General features: G+C 54.6%; 2 protein-coding genes and 1 long non-coding RNA gene across 4 annotated transcripts; all 3 read left to right on the top strand.

Moving 5' to 3' along the window:
- Positions 1-3,657: 3,657 nt before the first annotated feature.
- LOC102022525 lies at positions 3,658-10,939 on the top strand. 2 transcript variants are annotated; one of them, XR_264480.2, is made up of 4 exons: positions 3,658-3,812; positions 4,152-4,425; positions 5,571-5,648; positions 10,385-10,939. It is a non-coding gene; the product is annotated as an uncharacterized LOC102022525 (long non-coding RNA). The 2 variants fall into 2 exon arrangements; XR_001231759.1 differs by having other exon boundaries at positions 4,152-4,802.
- A 2,455-nt stretch (positions 10,940-13,394) lies between these two features.
- LOC102021788 (major urinary protein-like) lies at positions 13,395-18,120 on the top strand. The gene is made up of 7 exons (XM_005408549.1): positions 13,395-13,541; positions 13,963-14,099; positions 14,284-14,360; positions 16,613-16,714; positions 16,882-16,989; positions 17,145-17,170; positions 18,025-18,120. Exons 1-6 carry the CDS (start codon positions 13,446-13,448, stop codon positions 17,168-17,170), a joined length of 546 nt encoding a protein of 181 aa, XP_005408606.1. The 5' UTR covers positions 13,395-13,445; the 3' UTR covers positions 18,025-18,120.
- Positions 18,121-18,835: 715 nt separating this feature from the next.
- LOC102021473 (lipocalin) lies at positions 18,836-23,169 on the top strand. The gene is made up of 6 exons (XM_005408547.2): positions 18,836-19,111; positions 19,681-19,817; positions 20,579-20,652; positions 20,841-20,948; positions 21,429-21,524; positions 22,151-23,169. Exons 1-4 carry the CDS (start codon positions 18,995-18,997, stop codon positions 20,906-20,908), a joined length of 396 nt encoding a protein of 131 aa, XP_005408604.1. The 5' UTR covers positions 18,836-18,994; the 3' UTR covers positions 20,909-20,948; positions 21,429-21,524; positions 22,151-23,169.
- The last annotated feature ends 1,473 nt before the right edge of the window (positions 23,170-24,642 follow it).

Raw genomic sequence — 24,642 nt, 5'->3', positions numbered from 1 at the left:
GCTGAAGACACAGAAAGCCTATTCAGTGAAATAGTAGCAGAAAATTTCCTAAGTCTTGGAAAAGATACAAGCAACGGAAGCATCTAGAAGCCTAAATAGGGATGACAAGAAAAGAACCTTTTAACCTATGCATCACAGTCAAACTGCCAAAAGTACAGAACCAAGAACGAAGGGTAAAACCTGCAGAGAGAAGCACCACGTCACACGTAAGGGCAAAATCGTCCGAATAAAAGCAGATTTCTTAGCAGAAATTCAAAAGGCCAGGAGGGCATGGAACAAATGATGTATTGCAAGCCCTGAAAAGATTAACTGCAGCCTTAGATTACAATATCCAACAAAGTTATCCTTCAGAATCGAGGGTGAAGTAAAGAACTTTCAAGGTAAGCATATGCTAAAGGAATCTGTGATCACTAAATCAGTATCACAGAAGAAACGTAAAATAATCCTACACCAGAAGGCAAAGCAAAACAAAATCATGAGAGCGCAGGAAAACATCAGTTTCACTCGAAGATAAGCAGATGAGAATGAGGAAATAATCAAATGGTATTAATTCAATAAACCATCAACTGGCTAAGATGAATAAGGGAGAAAAACATGGAAATAGATTATGCAAAGCAACCAGATGAAAGACAACAGGCTGACAGGTACTAGTACACACCCTTCAGCAATAACCCTGAGTGTAAACGATTTCAGTTCTGTAATTAAAATTCACAGACTAACTGATCAGATGGAAAATCAAGGACTAACAATTGCTGCCTGCAAGCAACTCACAAGCAAAGGTGTACACAGACTGAAAGTGAAAGCATTTAAAATCGTATTCCAAGCAAATGGAATCTAAAAGCAAACAGGAATAGCTATATTCACGTTCCACAAAACAGACTCCAAGGCAAGACTGGTCAAAAGTGATAAGCTCACTACATACTGATAAAGACAGCAGCCCATCAAAAGATAAAATTGTAAGAAGATATGCACCAAATATTAGCACCCTCAATTTTATTTAAAGAAATGCTACTTGACATAAAATGATAGTCAAGAATAGTGGGTAACTTCAATACCCTACTCTCGTGAATAGATAGGTCATCCAGACCCCCCCAAAAATTAATGGAGGAGCATGAGTTAAATTACATAAGATATTAAATGGACTTAACGACCTACAGAGTATGCCATCCAGTAGTAGCAGAATACTTGTTCTTTTAAGCAGCATGTGGGACTTTTCCCAAATAGACCATATAGTTGCTACAAAGTGAGTCTTAACAAATTCAAAATAATTTCTTACATCTTAGCAGGTCACTATAAATATGAACCTAGAAATCAACAGCGAGAGTACCTACGCAAATTATACAAACACATGAAGATTGAAGAATGCAATTTTAAATGAATAGTGGGTTAGTGAAGAAATAAAAGGGGTTCAAAAATTCCTAGATTCAAATCAAAATGGAAGCACAGCATATCAGAACCTGTAAACTACAGCAAAAGCAGTACTAACGGGGAAGTTTATAGGTACTAGTAGTTAAAGAGAAAAAAACATGTCACACATAGTGGTGCATGCTGGTAATCCCAACACTCAGGAGGTTGAGGCAGGAGGATTGCTGTGAGTGTGAGGCCAGCCTGAGTTACATAGTAAGATCCTCTCTCTGTCTCTCTAAAAAAAAACCCCAAAATCCCAAAATAAAAAATAAAGAAAGAAAAAGAAAAAACAAAAACAAGAACAGAGAGCTCTCTCTTTTGGTGCATCTCTAGTTCTTATTTATTTATTTATTTATTTATTTAGTCTTTTTGAGACAGGGTCTCTTATGCAGTTCAGGCTGGCCTTGAGCTCCTTTGTAGCCCAGGTTGGTCTTGAACTTGCAATGATCCTCCTGCCTCAGCCTCCCGAGAGCTAGGATTACAGGTGTGTGCCGCCATGCCCAGCGCATCTCAAGTTCTTATACAAACGAGAACAAGCTGAACCCAGGATCAATAAAAGGAAAGAAACAATAAAGATCAGGGCAGAAGCCGGGCATGGTGGCACACACGTGCAATCCCAGCTCTTGGGAGACTAAAGCAGGAGGATTACTGTGAGTTCGAGGCCAGCCTGAGTTATATAGTAAAATCTGTCTCAAAATAAACAAACAAACAAATAAAAATCAGAACAGAAATAAATGGAATTGAGACTAAACAAACAATACAAAGAATCAATGAAATAGAGAGTTATTTCTTTGAACAGACAGATCTGATAAACTAGTAGCTAGGCTAACCAAAAGAGAGAGAAGACTCAAAGAAATAAAATGAGAAATGAAAAGAGTCATTACAATAGGTACTGCCAAAATTCATAGGGTCATTGGGAATATTTTGAAAAATGATATATCAAGAAATTGGAAAATATAGAGGAAATGGACAAATTTCTGGATACATACGACCTATCTGAGTTGAACCAGGAAGTGACAAGAACTTTAGACAGGTCAGTAACAAGCATGATATTGAAGCAGAGATAGTCTCTCAGCTGAGAAAAGCCCCGGACCGGACAGACTTGCCACTGAGTTTTACTCTGCTCTTAAAGGACACCAACGCTCCTTAAACTGTTCCAAAATAGAAAGGAAGCAACCCTCTCAAATGTAGTCTGCACAGCTAGTGTGACTCTGCTGCTAAACAGGACAAGGAAAAAAAAATATATATGTATCAGTCATAGTCCATTATCCTTGATGAACATAGATGCGAGGGTCCTCAGTGCGTACTCATGGATAGAATTCCACAGCACATTGAAGAAACCACACACCTGCTTCAGCTGGCTGCCCTGCAGATTTGCAAAAATGGTTCAAGATATGCAAATCAATGCACATAAGCCTGGCTTGACGACCTAGCAGTTTAATGACTGTTCCACTGTTTGGATTTACCCCGAGACACACTGTTCGGACTTATGACCCATCGCTCAGACTTACGACCCACCCTTTGTTTGTACAGTTGTGTATACATTGCCTGTTTTTGTACAGTGCTCCTTGCTGAGACGGTGCTGTGATTTTTGCAGCTGGCACTGCACGGTACAGTGCTGTAGTTTATGCTCTGTCGTATACTGCAGCACTGCACGCAAGAGTTATGCAAACAAAAGCGCTGGAGTTTCCTTTGGCTGTTTCTTCACTCTGAACACTGTCACGTTCACACCGTACAACTCCTCATCCAGCGACAGCTCACTGAGCAGCTCGTCACACGAGGAACTGGGCTGTGACGTGAGCAGCGTCTGTGATCAGCGCAGCCAGGAGCAAAGACAGGAGTGAGGGGTACAGGCCAGCCCTGGGAGGCCGGTGCTTCTGGGCCATTCGGGGACCCTTCTCACTCCAGAAGGAGTTTCCTGATCTTTCAGGGCTTTGCTATTCACCCGACCCTAGGACTTGGCAGGTATTTTTGGGTGACCTTCTAGGGCGGGTGGGCCTTTCTCCCGCCCACTTCCCCTGTCCTTTCACGCATCACCTCCCTGGTTTGGGATGAAAAAGTCAGAGAAGCCCATAGGATGCAGCTATGCCGTGTGTCTTGGTTACTTTTCTCTCGTCGCTGAGACAAACTGAGACAAAATACCTAACGCCCAATATTAAGGAAGGAAAGTTTTATGTAGCTCACAGTTGGTGGAGGTTTCAGTCCATACTCAGCTGGCTCCAAGGCAGAGGCACATGGCAGAGGGCAAACGTTCATGGCGGCAGAAACCAGCAAAGCAACCAGCACAGAGAGGAGCAAGCCTCTTTCTCTCGCTTATATTGTGAGCAGGCTACCCCCGCCCGGGGGCATGTAGCACTCACACAATTTCCATGCCCTCTTCTTGCACAGGCTCAGGATGAATACAGGTAAGCACCCTGGCTCCCTGCTGAGTCACATAGTTCACCTTTAAACTTTTCACACTGACAGAATGAACAACATCCTAGAGCAGGAAGGGCGTGTCCTTTTCACCCCAAGATGCAGAACTGCTGAGTTGCTTAGCCAAACCTCTAGACTCCCCAAGTTGACACAATGTATGAACCATAACACCATGACTTTTCCTGGAAGAAAAAGCGGCTGCTGGGTGTCTTCTTCTGCAGTTTGCTTAATTAGAAAGAAATTATTTTGCAAGCTGAAGGCAGGTGCTTAGCCTTAAACAGGTGCTGAAGTTGTGATGTTTGTGAATTCTTTTGCTCTCTCCAAACAAGAGGCGTCCACAGGCAGCGAGTACAGACGACTGCGGGGTTTCTTGAAAAAGTCTCCCAGTTTCGCTGCTGCCGTGTGAGGTGCAGTGGTTCTAGTTGGAGTGAAAGAGACGTTCAGACACGGCGTGTATCCCGCAGTCCTGGCTCATCTGACCAGCTTCCTGCACAGGAAGAAAGGTCCACTTTTGCAACTAACCTTTGATATCATAAAGAACCAGAAAGATGAGATCCTGAGGCTTGTTTCATGAGTGAGTCAAAGTTCGCAGTTTCTGCACAGGTACGCATTTTTGGATGGAAGAGGAATTTATTTTCTCCTGGAGAAGGAAGTTGTTTTTGATCCCCCTTTCTGAAGTCTTCAGACATTTAATTGTGTTTCACTTAGAAGGGCCGGCTGTGAAGCAGCCCGCCGTGGCAGTGCGTTTGCACTTGGTTGAAGAGTGGCTAAAGAGAGCAACTCAGCTTTTAGTCCAGCGAGAGCCCCGTGCACTCCCCTGCGATGTGGAGCTGCAGATTTCCTCATCCTCTGTGCAGCGCACAGAGCAGAAAGCACCTTGTTTTCCTTGTGGCTAAGGGGGAGGAAAAGTGCTCTTCAGCTCAGAAGATGGATGGGCTCTGTCGTACAACTTGCGCTCGGACTTGACTTTGGATGTACAGGTATGGAGAGAAAGTGAGAAAATTCCTCTATAGATAATTCCTCTAAGAAAAAGTGTTATAGGCAGCTGAGTCAAATGGAAATTACTATACAGTCAGAGACGGGGTGGGCTCTCAAGGAAATCAGCAGGAAAAATAAAGACATCAGAATTGTGGCTAGAAAAGTCACATCTGAAAGCCAGGTCTCAAGATAAAGATGAGGTGCCAGGCCTACGCGCCTCCCTGAGGGGTGACAGTAACTTGGGATCATACTGTCACTAGTACCACTGGGTCCAGGAAGTCCAGACAGGCTTCACCCACCAGTGACAGAGCACCCAGACTCATCCTTCCCAAATGCTTTGTTCTTCCACACACCCCTGCTATGTGACCCGCTTGCCTACTGGGTCAACATTAGCTAAGCGTTTATGCTTCTCATCTTATGGGTGACTGTATCTGACCTGCACTGTACCCACATTGTGACCTTGCTGGCCCTGAGAAAGGGCCTCCGTGTCAACCCACTTGAGAGAAATCCAGGAGCTATTCTCTCCTTATTCCAAGTAAAACTCCCCTAACCTCTTCCTTTGGTTCGTGACCTCATTCCTCAATGTTGTGGGACCACAGACTCTAGCAAGTTCAGAGTTATATTTCTCCTATATCAAAAGAAGCAAAATATCTTAGGCAGTCCATCTGACTTTTGGTGTGTCACATTGTGCTGTTCAATGTTTTATGAAAATATAAATAACTTTGCCTCCAACCCAGAACGGATACTAAATGTTTGATTTCTCTTTCTAGGTGATTTGTATCATGAGAAGCTGAAGGTTGAGGCCTCAGGGGGACATCCCTAAGGGAACTGAACTTTCCTGGCAGAAAGTAAGCCTCAGGCGTGAGGTGCCTGATCCGGGGGTTGGTCATTGTAGAGTTAGTAGAAATTCAGGATCTGAAAGGAACCTCAAACAAAAATAATAGTTCCAGTAAGACATGTGGGTCTTCTTTCTTCTCCCTTCACAGCTATTCTGTGGGATGATCGGACTGTAGTAGACACCTGTTCTCTAAAATCAACAGAGGACCATTGTAGGAGATCTTTACATAAAAAGAGTGAAACCCTTCTTTGTGAGCAGCGAAAGAATCTCACATTTGTTAGACCATCCTTCTGTTTCCTGGAATGGTTATCCAGGGTCTTGGGTGCTGTGATGCAAGGAATTTAGGGTGGATTTACCCAAATTTGAGAATTATGGCCGCAAATGGGAAGCAATGAGCATTCTAATGATTATTCAGATTGGTCAACCCATTTGAATCGGAATAATAAAGCATTTTGATAAAATTCATAGTACAGATTTAAAAAAATCAATGTAGCCTATGAATGGAACCAAAAAGTACACGATCATCTCAACTGATACAGAAAAAGCCTTTGATGAAATTCAACATTGCTTCCCTATAAAAGCCCTAAAGAAGGTAGGTGTAGAAAGCTCCTGTCTCAACGTAAAAGCTCTATGTAGAAACTCGACAGCCAGTGTCGTACTGAATGGGGGAAAGTAGAAAGCATTTCCTCTGAGATCAGGAGAAAACAAGCGTGTCCTCCCTCACTTTTCTTATTCAGTATTTAGAACTTTAGCCAAAGCAATGAGACAAGAGAAAGAAATAAAAGGGACACAAAAAAGAAAGAAAAAAGACAATGTATTCCTGTTTGCAGATGATGGAGTTCTATGCTTAGAAAATTCCAGACTCTAAGAACTGATAAATTCAGCAAACTAGCAGGACAGAAAATCAACATACAAAACTCAGTAGCTTTTCACTGCACCAGAATGAACTTGCTGAGAAAGAAATCAAGCAAGCAATCGCATTCACAATCGCCCCCTTCCAAGACAATACCTAGGAATGGAATAAATTTAACTAAGGGGCTGGAAGACCCTTACAATAACAATGATGAAGCACTGGAAAAAGAATTTCAACAAGACCCTACAAGGTAGAAATGAGGTAGGAGATTAGGGCTGGGGGAAAATCAGGTGAGCAAGTGGGTATAACCTGTCTCCAGGGAGACCCAGGGCATGTGTGCAGATCACAGAATCCGGGATAATAGTGCCATTCGGAACCCTGTGCACGGGGCCAACCAGAGAAGTGCCGCTTTTCATTTACATCTGGCGTGAAGCCAGGAGGCCTGTCACAGGACGTCAGGCCAAGTGAGTTTCTGAGAGGAAAGCCGCCCCATGCCTTGCTGGGGAGGGGAGAGACAGAGGGCTGCATACACAGCGGAGCCTGCCCTTGCCTGCTCACGTGCCCCTCTCCCTCTGGGGGGCCACTTCTGCCCACGCCACCCAGTGTAAATTCGCGCTACCTCTTCTACCTGTGTAGCAAGACTCTTTGTTCATGACCCCTACAGCTTGGATAGAATCTCTTCAGGACTGAAAGGCCAGTAACAGAAATACCTCCCATGTTCATGGGTCATGAAAACTAATATTGTTAAAATGTCCTTACTACTAAAAGCAGTCTGCAGGTTGCAACCATCAACGCCCCAGTGACATACTTCACATGACTGGAAGAAACAGCCCTGACATTCATTTAAAAACACAATAGGCCTCAAATAGCCAAAGCAATTCTAAGCAAAACGAGCAAGGCTGCAGGTGTCACAATGCGTGACTTCAAGACATCCTTCAGAGCCATAGCAACGAAACAGCATAAAAACAGACAAAGAGGCCAACGGAATGGCGTGTTGCAGAGCACAGAAACATTCCTCAGACTTCAGCTCAGTGCCTGAGGGGATCCAGAGGCGCTGGTGCTGCAGCATGAGAGAGCTCTAGGGAAGCAGCAGTGAGCGGAGACCTCCGGGATTGTTTATTTGTAACTCAAGGACATGAGAACAAAGACATAGAAGAAAAGCCTCTGCAACAAACTGTACAGGAGCTTTGGTCAGGGGACAGGGCCGGGAGGGGACGATTTGTTACGTGATGCATGCCAACCTAGTTTAAGCAATCCTATCGGGCCAGAGGGGACAATGGCCAAAGCAAACACCTCTGAGAGCAACCCTTTTAATTCTGCTGACGGCCGTTCTGCCGATCTGCTCTACACTCTGACCACACATCCTGGGAGGCCTGAACTGTAGTCCAGAAAACCCCTTCTTTTCCACTCAGTGCAGTCCTTTGGCCAGAGTCTCCCCACAGTAGAAGACCCGTAAATACACCTGTGCACCCACACCCAAGCAACTCTCTCGACAAAGTGCCAAGAACGCACACAAGAGAAAAGACGGCTCTTCACTGAATGGTGCCAGAGAAGCCCTGCACTTGTGTGCACAGGATTGAAACTAGACCCTGCTGCTCAGTCTGGAAAAGTCACCTTGAAATGGATCAAGACCCTAATGTAAGACCCAGAGGTTTGAAATCACTAGAAGAAGACCCAGGGAACACTTCCAGGTATTGGCTCAGGCAACGATTTCCTGATGGGACTCTTAAGAGGCCAGGAAACGAAGGAGTCCACAAATGGGATCACAGCAAATCAAAGTGCTTCTGCCCCGCACAGAAAGGTAGCAGCAGAGTGGGGAGTGGGGAACCCTCCATAGGAGCGGGGGTAATGTCTGCCAGCCGGTCATCTGCAGAGGAACCGGGGGACACAAAGAACCCGCCAAACTCACACCCCAGACACAAGAGATCCAACCCGAATGGCAGGTGATCCAGACAGACACGTCTCAAAAACGTACGAAAGGCCAGGACATATACGAAATGTTGCTCAATAGCTTTAGCCACTAAGGAACTACAAGTCGGTTCTCTGCACTGAGAAGTCCACCTACTCCCATCCGAGTGGCTGTTTGAACAAAACAAAACAAAGCAAAACTGAAAGGGACAAATTCTGGTGAGATGGGGAGAAAAAGAATGCATGCGCCATTGGTGGGACTATCAGTTAGCAGAGCCTCTGTCGATGATGGGATGGACATTCCTCTAAGACCTAACAACAAAACTGCCAGATGGCCCAGCTCTGCTGCTCCTGGCGGTTGGCTCAAGAGATGAAGTCAGTGTGCAGCAGGGGCCGTGCCGGTCCAGCTTCACTACAGCGGTCTTCACGTGAGCCAAGGCGTGGAGCCAGCCAGGCGCCCAGCAGAGGGTGAATGGGCAAAGGAGACACGCACAGGTCCATGGCAGGGCTTGGCCAAGAGGGAGGAGGCCTCTGCAGCTGGAGGACATCGTGCTCAGTAGAGTAAGCCGGACACAGGAGGACCCGTGGCCTGAAGAAGAGGAGGAACTGTTGAGGAGGGGGAGGGGGGGCAGAGGGAGGTGTGAGCAGCGGGCAGCGTGTGTATGTGGAAATGTACAGCAAAACCACGAGTGGTGCACCTAATATGCACTAATAATTATAGGGAAAATAAAGAACAGAACCCCCACGCTCAACAAGAGACAAACAGCACAGCTAGAAAGAAGAGAGCAGACAGTAGGAAGAGGCGCTTCCCAGGTACACAAGCGGCAAATGAGCACAGGCAGAAGTGCTCCACACTGTTGGCCACTGGCAAACGGAAGGCACAACCGGGAGTCACCACCCACCCACCTGGTGACTGAAGTGAAGAGGGCGACAACCCGCTTGTCGGAGCGGAGGCGGAGGCACAGGGACTCGCCCGTGCCTGGGTCCGTAAACTTTCTGGCCACCCTGGGGAGAGTGTGACCGGCCTTTGCAGAGCTGGGGGCTGCCACGCCTCCCGGCCACCGCTCCAGGTGTGTGCCCCAGAGCAGCAAGGCCCACGTTACACAAAAACCGGCACAGGCGCCGTCAGCAGCGCTGGTGGGAGCAGCTGAACCTGCCAGCAACACCGAGGTCCTTCAAAGGTGGACAGTGATACGAAAGCAAAAAGCCTGGCCACAGGGAATCTGTGCCCCTGAGATGCTTGCATGGTGAGGGAAGCCACCTGAAAGACAGATTGACCCGGTCACCGGAGACGCCAGAACAGCGCATAATGTAGAAGCCCGCGCGAGGCCTCAGAACAGGAGAGAGCGCACTTCCGGCCGACCCACGTAACCCGCCAGGGCCATGCCTGTCATGGTCTGTGCCCATGGGGGGCCACCCTGGGGACCCGGAGGAAGGGGACAGCGGGGGTCTGCGCTCCGCACGCCTCTGAGAGTCTTCAAGCTCTTTGCGCAGGTGCTTCAGCGAGTGAGGCTGAGGACAGCCACAGGGAGGGACCTCAGATGCTGAAGTCATTAGAGGAATACAAACCAGAGACACGGTGAGATGCCGCCGCACAGCTACTGGAGGAGTCACATTTCACAGTTCCTCTGACTGCAGAGTAAAACAGGAGTTTTCTAGTGCTCTTGGGAATCCAGTGGCTCATTAGAAGCCCACAGGGGAGGGACATGGCAGGACCCTCCACACACACACAGCATGATGGGGGATGAGCCCGTGCACAGTTGTCCTGGGTCTTTCCCCTGGGATCCAGAAGCATTTAGCGCGAACGCAGACCGCTGTGCCTAAGTTAGCCTGGGCTTCGGACACCTTACGCAGCCACAACCCTGTGTGTCCCAAAATGGCCACTTGGGGGAGCCCAAGTCCTCTTATAACACAGAAGAGCCCCGGGAAAAACCGGCCCGCATTTCAATCAGGAGTGAACCTGTCCCACTGTGTGCATCTTACAGGTACCTGCAGGGTGCTGCGGATTCAGGGAGACCCACCTCTTCTGTGGGACTACCATGCTTACGATCCAACCTCGATGTGCTGCACTCATGTCCAGCCACACCTGGAGACTTGTGTGGCCGCTTGCTCCCTGGGGTATTTTCTCTGCCCTGCTGCTTGGGGTCTGGCCTCCCTCCGTTGGGCCCTCTGGCCCCTCCCTACCAGTCTGGCTTTAGTGCACCTGGGGCCCGTGAGTGTCCCCGGCAGCCTTCACCCTCCTCCTCGCCCTCCTTCCACCCTGGAATGATCAGTTGTGGTGGGGACAGCAGGGCAGCAGGAAGAGGTGACCTGGGACCACCAGGGCTGGGCCCTCCTGTGGGGCTCTGGCGGTGCTGTGATTTGTATCCGGATGTCCCTCAAAGCTCACGCACTCATCTGTGGGGCTTCGGGGAGGCGATTGGGTCATAGGTGTGTGACATCACCCGGGGAGGGGTTTGCAGCTGGGGTGGTGTTGGGAGGTGCAGCCTAGTTAGAGGAGCTGGGTGGCTCAGGCGTGGCCCAGAAGGGTCTCTCTCTCTCTCTCTCTCTCTCTCTCTCTCTCTCTCTCTCTCTCTCTCCCTCTCTCTCTCTCTCTCCCTCCTTTCTCCTTGATGTCTCTTTGCCATCACCTTGTGAGCACCTTGTCCTTCACCAGGCCCCTCTGCCAGGCCACCCTGCCTGGGAGCCAGCCAACCATGGACTGAACCTCTACAAACTGTGAGGCAAGTAAACTTTCCTTCCTTACAGTCGTGGCTGTCAGGTGTCCTGTCTCAGCCGTGAGAAAGTAATAAGATGCGGTGGAAGAAAGAGAACCTGGTGACTGCGGTCCTCGTGCCTGCAAGGCTGACCTCCCGGCCCCAGCGGAGTGGCGGGCAGGAGAAGCCTGGGCAGAGGCCGGGTGACCACGTGTGGGACATCTTGGACTGGGCTGTGCCCTTTTTCCGAGCCAGGCACAGGCGCCGGGGCCCTCTCTGACCTCCTCCAGTCAGACACAGCCCACAGAGGTCATGGTCCTTGTGGCCAGGGACCTTGTTCTGTCAGCCCCCATCACTGGCAGGTGACAGCTACATTTGACCTCAGTGCAGGGCTCCTGGGACCTGGCCTGGCCGCCCCGTCCATCTGACGGAGCACGCCCATCGTCACCAAGGCCCCCAGCCCTGCACCGCTCGGCACTGCTGAGCTGTGCTTGCTACCCCAGCCCCAGGCCCAGGCCCAGGCCCAGGCCCAGCAAGCCACCTTACCCTGTCCCAGAGGCACTGCCAGGCACACCAAGTTGGGTGTGGCTATGGTGAGACCTCCAGGTAGCTAAGTCTTAGTGCCATGGCCCCGGTGCCCAGGGTGTGCCCTGCATGTGACAGAGGCGCTCAGACCTGCGACGAGCCGGCACTCTCAGAAGCTCCTCTGTGACACTTCGTTACAGCTCAGGGCCGTCCCCAGACTTCCTCCTGCTGTCCCTGGGCTGCACCAGCAGCCCTCTGCCCACCCCGTGTACACTTCCTCTGGTGATCATCACCAAAGCCGTCTCTGAGAATGAGGGTTTGGCCTTCCAGCGTGACCGTGGGCACATCCACAATGTCCCAGGAATCCTGTGTACCCAGGCAAACAGGTGCACACAGGTGTGCACACAAACACTGAAAGTGTCTGTACAAGTACACAAGCATGTGCACACAACACGCATGATAACTCACCCAGCGCACCCAGCACACAGGTGCATGTACCCACGCACACCCACCCCCATGCTGGGAGCTGCTGGAGCTGGTTATTGGTCAAGCAATCAAGCTGGTTATTGGTCAAGCCTCAGTATTGAAAGAGGCGTCCTGCCGGACAATTACAGTCATTAGTCGCTAGGCAACATTACCCTCCATGATCTAACTTTGCAAGTGTATAAAATAAATGCCCCTACTGTTGAAGTCAGTGCTCCTGCTCATCAGGCAAGAGGGAACTCCACCCGATCCCAGCTCTTGTCTCTTGTCTTTATTTTTCCCATACCCACCGCTGTTTCTCTCCGGGGTACAAAAAGAGACCAGTAAGGTTTACTACATCCCCACATGACCTGGGAAGCTGCTGCTGCACCTCCCCCGCCCCCACGTCCTGAGGGACAGGAAGCTGAAAGCCAGGGGCCCATGCCCAGCAGAACTCCGGGGTGTCCGGGCACTGCTAGATCTTCCACTTGAGCCTGGGGCTGTCCCTGGCCTTTCCGTCCCCCAAGCGGGAGAACAGTTGCATAACCTGGCGACCGTGGGCAGCCCAGGCCCCCGCCTAGCCTGCACCTGTGCTTGCTTCTCTGTCCCCTGGGAGCCCCAATCCTTTTAGTCTCGGAGGTTGAATAGCTTGGCTCCCTGACAGGCCCCAGGATACCTGGGTCTGTGCGACTTGCATGGTCATGTGGGAGGGGCTGGCTCCTACAGCACCCTCTCCCGAGGCTCAGCACCTCCATATGTGGTGCTGGCATCTCCTGGGCCCTCTCAGGGTCTCAGAGCCCGGGGCTCCTGGTGTTGCAGGTGGCCTTGGCCACAGGGTCTCAGCTGCCCTCCATGGAGGGCAAAGCCACCTCTCTGTTCCATGTCTGGTGCTGTGTCTGAGGGTAAACCAGGCGCTCAGCTCACTGAGGGGGCGATATTTACTGCAGACCCCTCAGTGACTGCAGGCTGTGGGGCCGGAGGCTGGGAGCCCAGGCCCCCTGGGCAGAAGTAGGGACCTCCGGCCCCTGGCTCCTAAGCTTGGGAGCACAGGCTGCTGGAGGGCCAGTGAATGCGTGTGACCCTGCCTCAGACCCTCACGGTACTGCTGTCCAACCAAGCAGGGGCGTGGGGTGCTCCAGGACCAGCCACAAAGCTGCCTCATCCAAAAGCAGCCCAGCCCCAGCCTGACCTTTTCAGTAGCAGCACCTGTCGCCCCGGGGGTGCCAGCGTCCCGCCCGCTGTCCTGGTTATCCAAACACGCGGGTCCGGGTTGGGGGGGCCCACTGGGATCTGAGGGTATATATGCAGCAGTACTGGGACCCACCCAGCCGCGGAGACCTACTGCCCACAACAGTGCGTCAGGATGAAGCTGCTGCTGCTGAGCCTTGGGCTGGGCCTGGCCTGTGCCCTGCAGGACCCCGAGGAGGTGCCCGTGCAGCCGGGCTTCCGGCCTGAGGAGGTGCGTGCCTGGCCTCGGGGGAGCCAGGAGGGCATTCCCTGCTCCCTGAAGCTTCTCCAGGGCCTGTCTCCTCAGTGCCCTGTGTACCCCAGCTGCCTGGGCACCACTACCTGGAGTCCAAACAGGACAAGGCCTGTTGGCCAGGGGTCTTCGCCAGGCGTCCCCTGCCTGCTGACCCCGAGGTCCCCACATGGGTGAGGACACTCTTCACTGGTAGGGGCTGATGTGGGCCTTGCCCCTGGCCAGCAGACATGTAGTTGGGCAACCTGGCTGGGTGAGGGCAGAGCCAGCAGCCCTAAAGTCCCACCCAGCACAAGGGGAACTCGGGGTATAAACCCCATATGCTTGTGGGGTGCACCTGCCCTTCCCGCTCTGAGCAGATCTCTGGGGGAGCAGCGCTCAGGTGACATGTGCGTTGCAGGTGGAGGGGCCCTGGCAGACCCTTAAGCTGGGCGCCACTGACCGGTCCGTGATTGAGGAAGGCGGGGCCTACCGGTGCTTCATGACCAGCATCAGAAATCTAGGGAACGGAAACATGAACGTCACCTACTTCCACAGGTGAGGGCCCGGCCTGGCGCTGGCCACAACCCAACCTTTCCAGGGAACCCCCTGCTCCCCGCTCAGCTGGGGGCCTGGTGGCTGCTCAGCCCTGGCTGCTCTCCTGGTGGCGGCGGGCAGCACCTATAGCTCTACTAGGGTGAAGGTTCTGCAGACATGTCCGGAAAAGCTGGCTTCTTGTTAGGAATGAGCACGGGAAGTGCGTGGAGGAATTCTTCATTGGGGAGAAGACCGATACCCCTGGCCTCTACACTTTCGAGTGTGAGTAGAGGGACCCCTCCCTTCCCAGGTGGGAGCCGGGCTGGGTGCGGCTGGGTGTTGGTGCAGATGGGATGGGGGGGTCTCTGGAAGCCACAGTAGAAGGCGGGGTGGGGGACACAGTGAAGAGGCGACCCCAAGACCTGGCAGCCACACTCTCTGCAATTCAACATCTACAGCAGAGGCTGCAAACAGGTTCTCAGGTTCCCAGGGTTGCCTGTAAACTGTGGGGACACCTTTTCCTGTCCACAAAACAGCCAGGGTTGGGGTGAGGCCAGCGGGAGTAGCGGGGCTCCACCCTCCTCACCCAGCCTGGGGCCTGGATGGGCTTTCCCTCCAGACAGCGGTCTCGGGAAGGCTTGTGGGGCAGCTGGAGCGGGTGGGGCAGAGGGGACAGAGGGTGCCAGGCCTCATATGCTGGGTGGGAGGGGGCCCAGGCTGCAGAGGCCACTGGGCAAGGTGTGGACACTGGGCTGGGCCTGGGGAGCAGCTCGGGCCTGCTCCCTCTTCCTCTCCCAGGCCCCTGCTGTCACCAGCGGCAAGGACACAGAGACAGAGACAGAGACAGAGACAGAGACAGAGACAGAGAGATGGAGAGAGACACACAGAGGCAAGGCAGGGCTAGAGCGCGGGATGTCTGGCTTCTGAGCTGTCTGGAACCAAAGGGCGACTGGGAATGGGCAAGGCTGAGGAAGACAGGGAGGTTCTGTGTAGAGCTGTGCCTGGTGCCACCTGGAAAGGCAAGGAGGTGCAGGACAGGACAGACCCCACGGACGCCTGGATGGAGGACGGGCCCGGCTCTGGTGCTCTCTTGGATTTCTCTTTTTTTTTTGTGGTACCGGGGATCGAACATTGTGCCTGCCAGGCAGGCCTTGTGCACTGAGCTAAATCCCCGGCCCTGTGGTGCTCTCTTGCACAGCTGCCAGTGAGAACAATGGCATGGCTGGGGAGAGGACACATGGGCGATGTGTTTGGAGAATCCTTGGGACAACGTGACTGTCGCTGGTACTGCGGAAGGGAGAAAGGGTAGACTAACAGCTTAACGCCAAAAAGCTCCTGAGGAGTGACAGTCTCTGTCTCATTTATTACAAAGCAGAGATGTTGCGTGGCTATTTTTATTATTTATTTATTTATCTTTTTATTGTTTTTTTTTGAGACAGGGTCTCGATCTGTAGTCCAGACTGGCCTGAAACTCACTGTGTAGCCCAGGCTGGTCTCAAACTCTTGGTAATCCTCCTGCCTCAGCCTCCTGAGTGCTGGGATTACAGGCATGCGCCACCACACAGGGCTATCTCATGGCTTTTTGATGTGTACCATAACTCAACAGATCTCCTACCCAGAACTCAGATCATGAGTGAGTGACAGCGTATTTTGTTGGATGGTCCTAATCCGAGTAAAATTGGCTTGTAGTTGAATGGATGTGATTTTTTTTTTTTTTTTTTAATTTTTGACAGTAATTCCAGCTCTTAAACACCCTCTGTTTTCCCTTTCTAAAGATATGGCTGGACTTGCTTAGTAATGTCCAACTTCTCACAGAGGTGGGGAATGTCCTGTCAAAGCCTGTGAAGTTTTACTTTTTGATTTTAGTGAGGTGTATGTATAATACCAAGTAAAGAATATTTAATACTTCTCAAAAAAAAAAAAAATCACTGATGGCCAGACTTGAAGAAAAAGAAGGACCACCCACCCATATACTTCCCCTGGGGATGAACAGCAGCAATTGGTATTTAGGCCGTTGATCACCTTGGGGTGGGGACCAAACCTCCTTAACCCACCCCTTCCGGGAAAGTCCTTGCCTGCCACGTGTGCTTGGACGTGACTTGTTTCCCCATTTGATCCCATTTTGTCAATATTACCCTAGCAACTATACTTGTAATCTTACTGGTTGACCATAGTTTTGTCCTACCTCACACTATCCTGTGATTTGCCATTGGATCAATGTTACCTAAGTGACTATACTTGCAATCTTTTTGACTGGTTACAGCTCTGTCCCACCTTAAGACCGCCTCACCTCCTGGCTTTGCTTAATAAAACACCCTTGGGGGGCAACCCACTTTCCAAAGAGAGAGAGAGAGAGAGAGAGAGAGAGAGAGAGAGAGAGACAGCCTGGCTGCTGGCTTGGCTCTGCAGGGCTGGGGCTGGGCTGAGTCGGGAGATGGGGTTGGAGCTGCCTGGGCTGGACAGGTGTGGGGTACGGGGCGGCTGGTGCTGGATCCCAATGGGCCTGAGGCTCTCGTGGCTCCTTCCCCACGTAGACAAAGGCAAGAACACCCTGACTTTTGTGGCCGTGGGCAGTGACTTTACCATCATGGACTTCCAGAATGACAACCTGGACCTCGCGGTGGTTGAGCTGCAGGGTGGGTGCCCGCGGTACAGGGAGGGAGGCCAGCAGGGAGGAGGCCCTTGTCTCAGGACACGACAGAGCGGCCTGGGCCCTGTGCTGGGGGAGGCGGGCAATGGAGGGCAGCGAGGTGCGCTGGGCACCAAGCGGGTGGTCTATAACCGCGGGGCCCCCGGGCGGCAGTCCGGCCTCCCTCTCTCTCCGTGAGTCCACCAGGGCAGGAGGCCTACAGCAAGCACCTGTCCAGACGCGGCATCGGGTCTGACAACACGGAGGACCTGACTGTGCAGGGTGAGCGGCCCTTTGTCCTGCACCTCTTATGGGCCCAGAGGCCACAGCCCTGTAGGAGAGGCCCCGGGGCGGACAGGCAGGAGGAGAGGCGGCTCTGGGGACAGCCAGGGCTTGGCAGTGGGGGGTTCCCCTGACCTCCCCTCTTCCATCCGCAGCACGGTGCCCCTCCCCCGGCTCCTAGGTGAGTGGACCCCAGCGTTTGGCTCTGCTCCTCCGGCTCCGACGGCTTGCAGGAACTGTCTTCCAGCCACCCTGCTGCCTGGCCAGGAGTGCGGGTCTCGGCCTGAGGCACTGTCCAGGGACCAGGCAGACAGGCTGTGCTGGGGCTCACGGGGCTCGGCAGGGCCCCTCAGGAGCCAGGCTCAGGGCCTCAGGGCGACCATGGCCCCTGGCCACCTGGGGCTCGGAGGGGGCATGGAATGTGGGCCTCGGGCCCCGCCCCATCTGCAGTCACCCAGGCTAGATGCCCCCGTGCACACACCCAGCTGGTGCACACCAGTGCACATGTGCACATGTGGCACACACACATCTCTCGAACACACATGTACACACCTGTGCACACACACAGCCCTCCTGGCCCCTCAGCCTTGGCTTGCTCCCCACTTCCTGCACCCCAAGTGCCCTGCTCCCTCCTCTGCACTGACCCGTGTGGCCACCCCGTCTCCCCTGCAGCACAGCGGGCCGCCCATGCCCTCAGCACGCCACGGCCCCCAGGCAGCCCTGACCCTGCTCCTCCAGGGCGTTGTCCTGGAGCTCTTTCACCCCAACCTCCTCACAGCTTGGGGACGTGGGGACACACAGGCCCCTCAGAAGCCCCAGAGTCACAGCCAGAGGCTGCAGGAGGCTGGGGTCTGTGAGCTCTGTGGCCTTGGTCCGGGGGGATGGGCACTGCATGCAGAGCTCAGAGGCTCGGGGTTCAGTGGGTCAGACACGGGGCACGCAGGGCTCTTGGGACGGGGACAGCAGGACAGCGGAGGGCAGGGCCTGAGAGGAGGCCTGCTGGGCTGGAGGTACATCCAAGCATGTGCTCCCCAGGTCCCCGAGCGCAACGGCAACTGGAACGGGTGTCTTGCGGCCTCAACTTCCAGACAGCCCCACCCCCACCCCCCAATAAACAGGCTCTGCATCTGCTCACGGTTCTTGGCCTCTTGTCTGTACCTGGGGGCCGCAGCGCTGCTGGATGGGGGCAGCACACGCTTGTGTCCCCGGCCCTTGAAACAATGCAGGCCGGGTCTCGGGGCTGGGGGGGCCCCAGAAATCCGGGAGCCAGGCACAGCTGGGCTGTGGAGGGGTGCAGGGAGTGCTGGGCCGCCGGCCCCCACCTGTCCTGCTGGCCGCTTCTGTGTCCCAGCTGTGCTCCCACAGGCCTGAGTGGAGCTGGCACCTGCTGGGGCAGCACTCAGGGTCCCCAGGCTCCTGGCCAGAGACCCCCAGCAGGAAGGAGGTGGGGCCCAGGGGCCTGGGGCGCTGCAGAGGCTGGGGTTCAGAGGAAGGCACTGTCTGGGCAGACCAGGTTCTGCACCCGCCCCGAGACCAAGCGGACCCTAGAAACGACCTGTGGCTGCTGGGACTCTCTGTGGGGCTGGAGAGGGGACGGGGACGGGAGAGGTTCGCAGCAAGTGGGCACACAGCCACACTGGTTCAGGGCCTGGCTGCACTGTTCCCCGAGTGCCCTCCACACAGGGGCTGAGCTAGGTGGACACGAGGGCAGTGAGGACACAGGACATGTCAGGGAGGGAGACAGTGGCCTAGGAGGAGCCAACGCGCCTGCGCCCTCCTCTCCGAGTTCTCCTGGCCTCACCTGCTTCTAGCACAGACTGGCGGGGCAGCCAGGTCGCGTCTGCAGGTCACACAGACACAGACACGGGTGGCCACAGGAGGCGGCCCCTGCCCCAGGAAGGACCAGTTGGTCAGGGCCGGGCGGACAGCAGAGTCGGCCAGACAGTGGCTCCTGGAAGACTGCAGAGAGGAGCCGGCTGGCGCTGTTCCTGCTTGTCCCGGCACCATGCTGCTGGAGGGAGGGCTGCTGCCGCCGCTGCTGCTGGCTCTCAGCCTGGGCCTGGCCAGCGCCCAGCAGGCTCTGGGTGAGGTGCCGGTACAGCCCGGCTTTGATTTGTGGAAGGTGGGTGTTGTGGGCCAGGGCCCACAGGGTGGGGGGCGCGGGGAGCATGGAGGGGCTCTGGCAGCAGCAGGGGCAGAGGCAGAGGTCCAGGGCACAGGGCACATGCATGAACTCTATCCTCCCTGCCTGCTCCGGGTGATTGCAGTGATCTCCTCTTCCCCGTAGGTCCCAATCTTCCCCTGTCTGCTGGGCCCAGGGGTTCTGGTGACCACGGTCAGGTGTGGGGGGCTGTGGACAGCGCCACAGGACACAGAATGGTTCTGGGAGTTGGTGGCTGTTCCTCCTGCCCTCTGGTCTTGCTGGGGAAAGAACTCAGGCAGACTGGGCAGGGGCGAAGGAGGGGGCATCGGGCCAGGGGAAGGGAGTGGGGAGGGGAGTTTGTTCAAGAAGGTAGGGAGCATGGCTTAGGTCTACCTGGGGTCTGTGGGGTTCACCTTGATGCAGGGGGCCATTGGCTGGTTCCCCCCTGGGCCACATTGCCTGCTGGCCCTGCTCAGAGCCCAGGCTGTGCCCGGGGATGACAGATGCAGGGCCCGGCCAGCCTCACCCTCCTGCGCTCACACCCGCAGGTGGAGGGACATTGGTTCACTGTCCAGCTGGCCACCAGCTGCACACACTTGGTCTCCCCGGAGGACCCCCTGAAGCTGTCCCTCCACTCCATCTGGGCCCGGGACCGTGGAGACCTGGACTTCGAGCTGTTCTGGAAGTGGGTGTGGTCCCCATAGTCTTGGGGCCCCAGGGACAGCACCGGGGTCAACGCCAGAGGGATAGGGTCCTGAATGTGGGCAAAGCCTTAAGAGGAGGGCCTGGCAGGAGAGACAGCCTGTGGGACAGACAGCCCCGCACTGCACACAGGCAGTGCTGTCCTGGGGACCCTGAGTCCAGAATTTCAAACGTGCCATTTCCAGTGCTTAAACACTGCCTGCTTACCCGTGTAGCACCGCCCCCGCCCCCCGCCTCTGCCCTTCGAGGTCCCCTCTGCCTTGGAGGAAGTGAGGGGCGCAGGGGGTGCTTGCCACACCAGCCACACCAGCTACAGCACACCGTGCCCTGACCTGTGTGCCTCCCCTCCTGTTCACTGCAGGTAGGGGACAGAGCTGTGTGTTGCTGATCTCATCCCGGACACAGCGGCTCAGGGACGGGGGCAGCAGCCAGGCGGCACTCGCCGCCCCCAGAACACTCACGGTGGGGCTTTGTGCACAGAGCCGGCAGTCAGGGGCATCAGGACAGGTCCCAGCCGCAGGACCCAGAGCTCAGAGCTGGGGTACCATGCCCCCGCTCCTCTCCCCCCACAGCCGACTGTCCCTGGTGCCCTCAAGCCGGGGGAGTGGGGACCCCGGGGAGGACATGGGGCTGTGAGCCGGGGATGCCCTCAACATCCCCTGGCACAGCTACGAGCAGTCCACATCCCAGGCGGGGCACCAGGAGCTGGGGAGGTGCTGGGTGTCAGCACCCCTCTTTCCTCAGGGGACAGGGTGTGTGTGAAGGAATGAACATCACCTTCCACCCAGCCAGGCTGCAGGGCCAGTACCGCGGCTCCTGTGAGTACCCACTAGGGTCTGGGTAGGCAGGGGTTCAGGTGGCACCTAGATGCCTGGCTGGTCCCAGCCCTGGGGAGCCGCTGACTTTGGGGAGCAGTGGGTGCTGGGAGGGGGCCATGTTCTTGGTGCTGCCTGTGGGGGGCGGGGACAAGGCAGAGGTCCCTGTGTCACTGGCTGGGTCTCTCTAGTTGAGGGGAGCCATGTGCATGTTCACTTCGTCAGCACGGAATACACCAACCTCATCCTTTACATTTGACATGAGGATGCCGAGGTCACCAGCCTGTGGGTGCTGCTGGGTAGGTCCTGAGGGAGGCCGGCCGCAGGGTGCTGGGTCAGCTAAGGGGTGCCTCAGGGCCAAGGCAGGGAGCAGGGTCATCAGGACCCATGTCCTGTGTGTTGGAGAGTGAAGCATTCCTGGAGAAGAGCCGCGTGGGGGGAAGGGAGGGCAGCCCTGAAGTCCAGAGGGAGGGGCGGCTGAGAGCCACAGGCTGTGGCCAGGGCCTGAAGGCTGTGGTGACACCGCTAAAGTCTGGGGCTGAGAAGGACAGTGGTGGGGTGACCATGAGCGGGGCTTCCGGCCTCACCTGGAGGGCAGAGACTGGCTTTCGCAGGAGTTGAGAGTGGGGCTTGGGGCGGCAGTCTAGGCCAGGGAGGTGGCAGGGCAGGAGGCGCCCCTGTGATAGGGCTGGGCACGATGCCTTGGCTCAGCCCCCTGCCGCAAGGTCCGGCAGGAAAGCAGCTCCGAGCCTCGGCCTCACCCCAGCCTCTCGTTTCAGCGAGGAGCCTGCCCGGGAACCCCTCGTGGCTGCGGAGCTTCAGGGAGGGCGTGGAGTCTCTCTACCTGCACAGAGCTCCGATCTCCAACATGGCCGGTGAGTGCTGCCCTCGCCTGCCCTGGCCAGCCGGGGACCATGAGGGTGAAGATGGCTGGAGGGACATGCCCCACGGTGCCCACAGTCAGTCTGTGCCCCGGCTGCACCAGCAGGGCTCTCGTGGCCCTGAGGACAGTGTGGCTCAGACACATTGAAGAGCATGCCAGGGTTGCACAGCGGGGGCAGGAGGAGCTGGGATCTCAGCCTGCTGAGGCCAGTGTCCAGCCTGGCCCCTGCTCTATGCCAGTTCCCCATGTGTCAATTAGTCAATCAACACACGCACACAGCCAGGCCTGTTCTGGGAGCCTGGATGCACGCAGAACAGAACAGGCACCTTCTCCAGCCGGGTGCAGGTCTGGGGGAGCAGGCGGGGGCAGGTGGTGGGAAGGGATGTATAAATAGGAGACACATAAGGGGTGGGCTCAAGGCCCGAAGAGGGCTCAAGGCCAGGCCGGGCATCAGGGACACTAGGCTGGGCTTCCGCAGAGCACCAGGGCTCGTGGCCCTCAGGACTCAGCCACTGTGGGGGCACAGGGGCATCCTGGGGCGGGGCGGGCAGGGTGTGCTGTGACGCTTGGCTTCACTGACAGAAGGCAGCCCTCTGAGTCTCATCTCCTGTCCTCCAGGCCGGTGCCCCCCGCCTGAGCTGGGCTGAGGCTGGTCCCGGCTTCCTGCTGGGCCCCCACCCTGTGCGGCACCCTCAGCTCCTCCTCTTCACCCTCTGCTGGAGCCCTGTCCACTTCACCCCTGCCTTCCAGTCTGGATCACCAGGTCCTGCCAGCCCACAGCTTGGAAGGGATCCACCACACTCCCCAAGCTGCCATGCCTAGAAGAACCCCAGGGACATTAGGGGGCACATGACTCCCCAGAAACATCCAGGAGCTGAGCCCATGGGGTCTCCCACAGTGTCTTCCTCCCCAGGGTGGCCTCGGAGGGACCTAGATCTGATCCTCCAGCCAAGGCGTAGAGCTCCGGAGCCCACAAGAGCCCCACCCTGTGCATCTGGCCCTGCTCCAGCCAGGCAGGCCTGGAAAAATGGGGTCAGACACGCGATGCTTCCATCCAGAGGCCCCAGACAGGCCTGGCCAGATGCCCAGCCCAGGAAACATCCCGCAGAGCCTGAGGAGTGAGGCGCCCCGGCCAACGCCCTTCCACCACCAAGCCTGGCGAGGTAGACTTGACCCAGTTAGGCCCGCCGGCCCCGTGTGGGCCGTCACCTGAGGGTGACTCAGAACTGCAGGCAAGCACGGTTACAAAACAGACAGGGAGCACCCTGGCTTCCCCACGAGCCCGCAGCCCCGGGAAAACGCAAAATCGAGCAGGCAGCAGACAAAAGGCCAGCTCAGAACCCACAGGCGCCCTGGCCGGGAGGAGAGGGCAATGGTCCTCATCCAGGGCCAGAGGGCGCGGGGGTCGGGAGTCCAGTCCCCTCTGCTGCCGCTGCAGAAACAGAGCAACACGAATAAATGCAGATAAACACGCCATCTCTGTTTCGTCCACAGGATCCCAAAGATTCAATAGCCCTTGAGTTCATCTGCACCTCGCAGACAATCACACCCATGCTTGGTGGGAGAACTTTCTCCCAGGCTACAAACCTGGATCCCAATTCACATAAGGAATGAAAGCAGTGAAATGTTTTATTAAGAAAAGCAATGTAACTGGATGTGGTGGTGCACACCTGTAATCCCAGCGCTTGGGAGGCTGAGGCAGGAGGACTGCCATGAGCTTGAAGCCAGGCTGAGCTACATAGCCACACTGTCTCAGGACACCAGAAAACAAAACAAAAGCAATGTAAATGTATCTGTCACCCTACTGCAGTATTAAACGACACAGACAAAAATTAGATGGCATTCTCTCAGGACAGAAAGACAGACACAGAAGTGAGGACACAAAATCAAGAAATGAACACAAGTGTGAATATCAGTTTAACACACGGCCATCGTGAAAACGTGATTTATTCTACAGTAACAGGGGACGGGATGGGCAGGGCTACGTGTGGCAGGGGTGAGAGACCTCATCCCACACCACGCCTTAAATCGATCCCTAAGGAGAACCTTGAGACAGGGCTACCCCAGGGAAAGGCGACCGGCGTGTCAGAGTCCTTGGCAATGAGACCAGAAGACAGAGGACCTGGGCCAAGCCTGCAGCGATGAAGAAGGAGAGAACAAGACACCGAGAACAATGCCCCAAAGACTGGAAAAGCTGTGCAGAGCTGTCCAAGTCCCAGGCTGACAGATGCGATTTAACCCAAGTCCAACTCTGTCACGATCCTAAAGAGACACTAGTTTTTAAAAATCAAAATAGAGGTTTTTTTGGTGGCACTGGGGGTTGAACACAAGGCCTTCACACTGGGCTATATCCCCAACCCTTTTTATTTTTTGAGACAGGGTTTCACTTAGTGCTAACTTTCAATCCTCCTGCCTCAGCCTCACTGCTTAGTGAATTATAGGCCTGTCTACCATGCGTGGCTAAAAGCTTTTTTAAAAGGTCTGTTAGTGTACACTGGCACAAGTGCCCGCTATGAGCAGGGACGGAGCCTGGAGGTTGGGATGACCCGGTTTTCCTGTCTTTAAATGAGCTTGCTCTTGGACTGGCAGTTCTAGATGCTGACAAGTTTACCTGTCCTCTCCAGTATGGAGGGGATCCCAGCACTCAGGAGGCTGAGGCAGGAGGATCACTTCAAATTTGAAGCCAGCCTGGGCTCCATAGTGAGTTCAAGGCCAGCCTGAACTATATTGTGAGAGCTATCTTAAAAAAAGTTTACCCATCATTCTCCCAGATAAATCAAGGAATTTAGGGTGGTTTAATATTGTTCCATGATTTTTCTAAAGGTAAAATTTTAGAAATCTTCTCAATAAATTACCCTTACACATAAATTGGCAGGGAAATGCATCTTGTGTAGTGCAATCCTCCCTCCCTCACCCAGTTCAGATAAATAGCTGAGTAGTAATTGTAGATCTGGGGTTTGTGGCTAATATAATATTCTCTTTCTCTCTGTCTGTCTCTGTCTCTGTCTCTAACTCTGTCTCTGTCTCTGCCTCTGCCTCTGTCTGTCTCTCTCTTTCTAGGATCTTGTTATGTAGCCCAGGCTGGCCTCAAACTCATGGTGATCCTCCTG

The sequence above is a fragment of the Chinchilla lanigera genome, unplaced genomic scaffold (assembly GCF_000276665.1).
Source record: "Chinchilla lanigera isolate Chin_1 unplaced genomic scaffold, ChiLan1.0 scaffold00112, whole genome shotgun sequence".
Classification (NCBI taxonomy): domain Eukaryota; kingdom Metazoa; phylum Chordata; class Mammalia; order Rodentia; family Chinchillidae; genus Chinchilla; species Chinchilla lanigera.
The sequence above is the reverse complement of the archived record's forward strand: the minus strand, read 5'-3'. Positions and strand labels throughout refer to the sequence as shown.